This window comes from Prosopis cineraria, unplaced genomic scaffold, assembly GCF_029017545.1.
Source record: "Prosopis cineraria cultivar Desert tree isolate PC_DT_omini unplaced genomic scaffold, ASM2901754v1 PC14, whole genome shotgun sequence".
Lineage (NCBI taxonomy): Eukaryota > Viridiplantae > Streptophyta > Magnoliopsida > Fabales > Fabaceae > Prosopis > Prosopis cineraria.
In genome coordinates this window covers 18,683,194-18,689,322 of record NW_026555345.1, presented here as the reverse complement: position 1 = coordinate 18,689,322, position 6,129 = coordinate 18,683,194, and the positions used below count along the sequence as shown (strand labels likewise).

The following is a 6,129-nucleotide window of genomic DNA, read 5'->3' as shown; positions in this document are numbered from 1 at the left end:
TACGAAATTAGGTTAAAAATATCAAATTAAAGCCAAGAATACAAGCCCAAAACAAAATGCACATTTTCCTAATTTGGGCAATAAAAACATATACAATTGAACTAAAACGGATTAGAATCTAAGAAAAATGTGATAAAATAACATGAACTTCTAGAGGTTAATAGTTAGATTGTGAAATAAGTTATCTGTAGGCCCTTAAATCACTCAAATCGAACATCATATATGAAAATGGTGCAAGCCAAAAGTTTATTCCAGACAAGCTATCACGACAACATTTGATATCATATGTGTCGCGACACATGTCAACATATCACGGTGCATGGCACAAAACAAGAATTTCTTTTCTAACACAAGCCACGACAATTGGGCCATTTTGGGCCAAAGTGATCTTTTTACCCCTGTTTTCTTATATGTTATGTTTTAATGTTCTTTCTTGCTTCTAATGTGTTTATATATATATATATATATATATATAATTTTGAGTTTAAATCCATTTTTAAAGATTTTTTGGGATCCCTAATGTTTTCAAAAATTTATTCTATATTTTAACATTTATTGTTTAATGATAAGTTTAAGGGTTTAATGACCCTAATTACCATTATGTATTGAATTGTGGTGATTATTTAGTAATATAAAGGTGAACATTACATAGATCACAATGGATAAAATGAATGATTAAAAGGAATAGGGGTGAACCAACTCTAATACAAGAGTTACCCATATAGTAGACCTCTTTCAGAATTTTAATATCCCTTGGAATCCAACAGTTTAGAATAGTTCTTCGTTGGCTAAGAATTCTACTATGATCCTAATATTGGGAACATAATTCTGAATACTCTAATCTCTTTCATAGACTTTCAAGATAAGAAGTTGCTTTTCATTTCCTTTTTTCTTTTTTTTTTTCAGAGAGAAAGTTAAAAGATGAAGGTAATATTATGCTTAGCAAGTAAGAAAAGTAAGGAAAAAAAGTGAAAGAAAAAAGTAAGAAAGAAAATGATAAGTCTATTTAAAACTTTTTTCATTTTATTGTTCTAAAAATTAATATTTTGTAGAATATGCTTTGAAGATAAAAAAATAAAAATAGATATTTTTTTATTATCTCTTATTCTTTAGAATAATAATCCTAAAATATTTAAAAGATATTTTTATTTTTTATTATCCAGAATAATATTTTATTTTTTGATTCTCCAAAATACTTTTTGAAAATATGTTGCCAAATAATTTTTTTATTTTTTTGGAAAATAAAAAATTATTCGTAGAAAAGGTTGCCAAACAAGCTCGATATTATTTTTTTTGCTTTACTAGTTATATTTTAATTTAATTAGTAATATAATAAAAATATATAAGTAATATGTTAAAAATATTAAATTTTATTATATAGAATTATTTTTTATAAATAATAAAATTATTTTGTTAATGCAAAAGTAACAATTTTTCTCATTTACTCCAGCACATGACCCTTTCCTCTTCATTTTCCTTTCTATCTATTTTCCCTTAGGTTAAAGAACAGCAAAACAGTCAACGGTTAACTGCTGACATTATGCAGCTGGTTCGCTGGCCGGTGGGGACCGCACTAGAATCGTGTGAAGAATCTAAAGTTTCTTGAATTTGACATCGAAGTTTCCGGTTTTTCTTTGTTTGTTTTTTTGTTTTTTTTTGTTTTTTGTTTTGGTTTTGTCAGCGATCGAAGATTCCGAATCGAAGTCTTGTTCCAAGTCATATTAATGATTAACTCGCTCCCCTTCTTTTGGCTTTGGCTGGGGAAAAAAAAAAAAAAACTCTCCCCACTCGTCCTGGAGCGACAACTGCGCTCTCGTGCTACGAAAAATGGCTGCCATGACTTATTCATTCTTTGATAAATTTGCTGTTTCCAAATTACTTAACTGCAGCCGCCCATCCACTAAACCAAGGTTTTATATCTCCCCTCCCCGACATAAACAAGTCGCCGGCGGTTTAGCTTTCCGATTTCAAAGTCCAATGGTTTCGGTTTCCACGATAAAGACCCCTCCTCCTTATTTCCAGACTTCTTCCTTCAAGAAGGAGCATATTAACGTCACAGGGCAAGAAGAGGTATTTTCTTCTATTTTCTCTAGGATTCTTCAAAATCTCTCATTTATTTTGTCTTCCCTTATTACCAACTGCGTTGAAACTTGTTTATTGTTGGATCTGGGAAGCGTCTGATGGAAATTGACTTATTTTTTCCCCTTTGCTGTTCTGATTGTTGCAGCTCGTCTTCGTGGAATGGGAAGGATCGTTGAAGATGAAGCGTCTGCAGGTGCAGCATGCTTTCGGGAATATGAAGGAGATAGTTGTCCTTGGGGGGACTGACCTGGTGATTTTTCTCACATGCTGTCATTGAATGAGCTGCGCATCTTTCCTTAAGGAAAGCCAGGGTCGAGTAACAATGTGAACCGGTTGATGTTTCATCCAGATGTCGATTTTTATTAGCTCTTAGTCACATAGATAATATTGTATAAATGCTTTAGGGAAATATGGCTTCTCCTGTTTTCACTGACTGCTGAAAACATAGTTTCTGAAGTGTCACAGTTCATGAGTTTGATGTGTTTGCTAACTTTGCATTACAAATACCAGGCACAAGCTCAGACCCTGAAATTGCAGAGCTCACTTCTGGAAGTGAAGCCTTCTATTAAAGTCTTGGTGATTTCGGATTTCCTTTTTAAATTTTATATAGATTTTTATCTTTAAGGAGGTTACTTTTAAAATTTGATAACTGATCTCTTTTCAAATCCAACTTCCTTATACAGTTGCTGCTACTTGAGAAAGGCTCCAGATTCTATGCTGAAGCTCAAAAACTTGGTTTTACTGAGGAGAATGGGACTCTAGCTCATGACATCCAGGCTATCGCTAACAGTGATCTTGTGTTGATGTTGAATTCTGTTGTTGAACAGGTTTGTAAATTCAAATCAAATAAATGCTCCAAAGAATTTATCATCGTGTTGTTATTGCCTACGTTAATATGCGTTTAATGTTGTTTCATGTGTTGTTAAAATCTTTTATTGGTGTCCAGGATTTTCTGTTCACACTCTTCTATTCATGGCATTGACTGTTTAAACTCTCGATAAAATTCTCAAGTAACGTAGAGGGAAAGAATGAGAAAAAAAAATCAAATAATTTGTATTTGAGGTTTTTGTGGCTAATTCTAAGGAAATAACTTTTACTCTAGCTAGTTGAAGTCATCATACATAATGATGGGGATTTGAAAAATTCTTAGGCACCTAGTAAGATAACTTTTGTTGAAGGTTCTGCACATCAACTTCTTTATACTTTGCAGCTCAACAGGATAATAAAAGTCAGTTTCCCTGGATTTTTAACCTTTTTTTCAGGTTGAACATGTTGATGTAGTGTAACATTTTCTAGCCAATGACTGTATGTTATCTGAATTTCATTACCTTGAGTTGAGTGTTAAATTTTGGATAAAAATAGGCAGATTATGTGTGATGCTGCTGGTGGTTTTGGAGTTTTCGTGGTATTTTGAGTTTTACCTCCCTCCCTTGGCCAATAGTTTCTTTTTGTTGCTAAACACGTCCTTATGTTGCAGGTAGAAGGCTATGAAAAAGTGCTGTCCCACATGAAGCCAGGAAGCATACTTGGGCTGCCTCATGGATTTCTCGTTGAGTATTTCCAGTCACTGGGACTTGATTTTCCAAAGAACATTGGTGTGATTGCTGTCTGTCCAAAGGGAATGGCTCCCTCTGTGAGGAGAATGTATGTCCAAGGCAAAGAGATAAATGACGCTGGAATTAGTCATTGTTATGCAGTCCACCAGGTGATCTCTCTTTCCCTCTTCTTCATAGCTATATTGTTGAATTGAATCACTTTCTACTGCTAGAGTTAACTATCTGAGAATACAGGATGTTGATGGCAGAGCCACTGATGTTGCTTTGGGATGGGCTGTTGCCCTTGGTTCATCCTTAATATATTCTACCACAATGAAAGGTAAGAATGCTTTTTGTATTCTTTTGTCCCCAGAGACCTTTAATTCCTAACTGATGTTTGTCTTTTTTTTTTTTTTTTTCTTGCAGGAATTTTAATGGATGCTGTTAATGGGGAAGCGGATTCTGTTCATGGGTTTATGGGTGCTGCTGAGCTCAAAGGAAAATTTCCATCTAAAAGCATCTCAGCTATGGTATTACTCTTATACTCTTGTTGTTATTACTTTTTTTAAGAAAAAAGACACTGAAATACTTTCATTCACTGAACAAAGGTACAAGGAATACACTACAATATATAAAAAGAGTCACCAATTGTCTTTCATCATTTGGCTCCTCCAATCATGGAGGTAGGCAACGATCAAAGGTTAAAAACTCAGTAACAAGATCATGATCTTTCCTGGCTAAACTATTAGCTAAAACATTGTTCTCCCTGTACACAAAGTTGATAGAAACATGCTTAAACTTACAAAGTAAAAACACAGTTTCCTGTATAACATCATGAAAAAGATGCCTTGTGATTATTTCTCTTGTAAGAAGATTGATGGCTCCCACACAGTCACATTGGATGTCATCAAGGTGAAAACCATTGTTCCAGCGTACCTCAAGTCCTTTCTTTATGCCAATTGCCTTGGTAATCATAGGGGGTATTAGCCAATCTTAGTAGTGCCATAACATTTTTTTCTTTTTATGGACAGGAAATGAAGGGTTCTTACCCCTGTTATACTGATGGAGGAATTGAATTTGAGAAGGCTAACATTTCCCATCGTCCTCGCGTGGCCATGTGGCTTTGCCTGGACGCTTTCATGTAAGGGTATTTTCGTTTTGTGTCAGGAATATGATTGGATCTGTATACAATGAATTTAATCATACTTGGGTTTTCTAGGAGAGATATGGCCTGCCCTATTTAGTTGTCTCTGTCGCTGCTGCCATTTTGGGATCGGCGTTGACAATAGTACTTGTGCATCATCTTCCTTGCGGGACTGGTGGCATTGTTCCTCTTCAACTTAGGCCACAAAAAGGCACTGCTAATGTGCTTGGATGGTTCCGTCTCTCGCTCAAAGCATGTTTTGGAGTCAGGGTCTCTCTCAGATCTGCCATTACAGCCTTTGTTCTTTCGGTTCTTTCCAAGAAGTTTTTCTAATACTAAATGCTGCAGATATATATATATATATATATATATTTATATCAATGAAATTGGTAGAGGTCTAAGAGTGGATCATAGGTGTGATTCTGTTGTGTTATTTGAAATTGACGGGGCACATTTTTTGGCGGTTCACCTTTACATAGAAAACCATATTTGTTGTATAGTAAATGCTTGGATATCAATGAACTTGTATTTGGGGGGGGGGGGGGGGGGGGGGGATTTATATGTAATCATCAATCATCGGCTAGTGTCTCGTCCACGGCGGAGATTATTAATTAGTTTACATGTATATTTAAAGTTATTTTCTTGTAGGATAAACTATATTATAGAACTCTGTTCTTCTTACATACTATGTATTTAAAATCAACAACGTTAATGTATTATTATTAATTTTTTTTTTTACTAAGTGTGTTCTTTAGTTGGATTGTATTAATTTGTGATTAATTGTATGAATGATAAATGTGAATGATATATTCGTAATTAATTTTGAAGGAGAAATACAAACCATAAGCAAAAGTTTAAACAAATTAAATTAATATTTACTGGACATTCTTTTATCATGGAAATTAGCATAGTAACTTTAAAGATAATAATAAAAATAAACTAGGAAAACTGATATATAAAAAAAAATTATAAAACCAAACATAATTTTTTTAAAAAAATCAAATATGATAACATGACTAAAAAATAAACAAAAAGTATCCCAATAATATGGGCATTATAACATAATTTTTAGCCAACAAATCTATTTAATAAATTTTAGATGAGCCAAGCAAATGAGAATCATTTGAAAGCAACATTAATTGATTCAACATATGTATAAAATATACACTTGAGATAAAAATAAAGAATTAGTAAGGAGCAGGAAATAAAGAATTATAAATTAGTTAGGAAAACAACATAGAAAAACACAACTATTCAGGCTACAATTAAATCAACCATTATCTTTGCTTTTACATAAATGAAACTTTGTACAAGTTTCATCTACGATTGCAAGCATACAATCACATTTCTTACATATGTCATCTTAGT

At 33.3% G+C, this 6,129-nt stretch overlaps 1 protein-coding gene across 1 annotated transcript; it reads left to right on the top strand.

The window, feature by feature from the left end:
* Nucleotides 1-1,747: 1,747 nt before the first annotated feature.
* On the top strand, nucleotides 1,748-5,147 carry LOC129293496 (ketol-acid reductoisomerase, chloroplastic-like). The gene is made up of 9 exons (XM_054931500.1): nucleotides 1,748-2,070; nucleotides 2,228-2,332; nucleotides 2,593-2,658; nucleotides 2,766-2,909; nucleotides 3,560-3,787; nucleotides 3,873-3,957; nucleotides 4,044-4,147; nucleotides 4,649-4,758; nucleotides 4,837-5,147. Exons 1-9 carry the CDS (start codon nucleotides 1,828-1,830, stop codon nucleotides 4,859-4,861), a joined length of 1,110 nt encoding a protein of 369 aa, XP_054787475.1. The 5' UTR covers nucleotides 1,748-1,827; the 3' UTR covers nucleotides 4,862-5,147.
* Nucleotides 5,148-6,129: the final 982 nt, after the last annotated feature.

Coding starts and splice junctions, on each gene's coding strand:
- LOC129293496 (XM_054931500.1), top strand. CDS start 1,828: ATGGCTGCCATGACTTATTCATTCTTTGATAAATTTGCTGTTTCCAAA. Junction 2,659..2,765: donor AGCCTTCTATTAAAGTCTTG/GTGATTTCGGAT, acceptor TTCCTTATACAG/TTGCTGCTACTTGAGAAAGG. Junction 3,788..3,872: donor ATTGTTATGCAGTCCACCAG/GTGATCTCTCTT, acceptor CTGAGAATACAG/GATGTTGATGGCAGAGCCAC.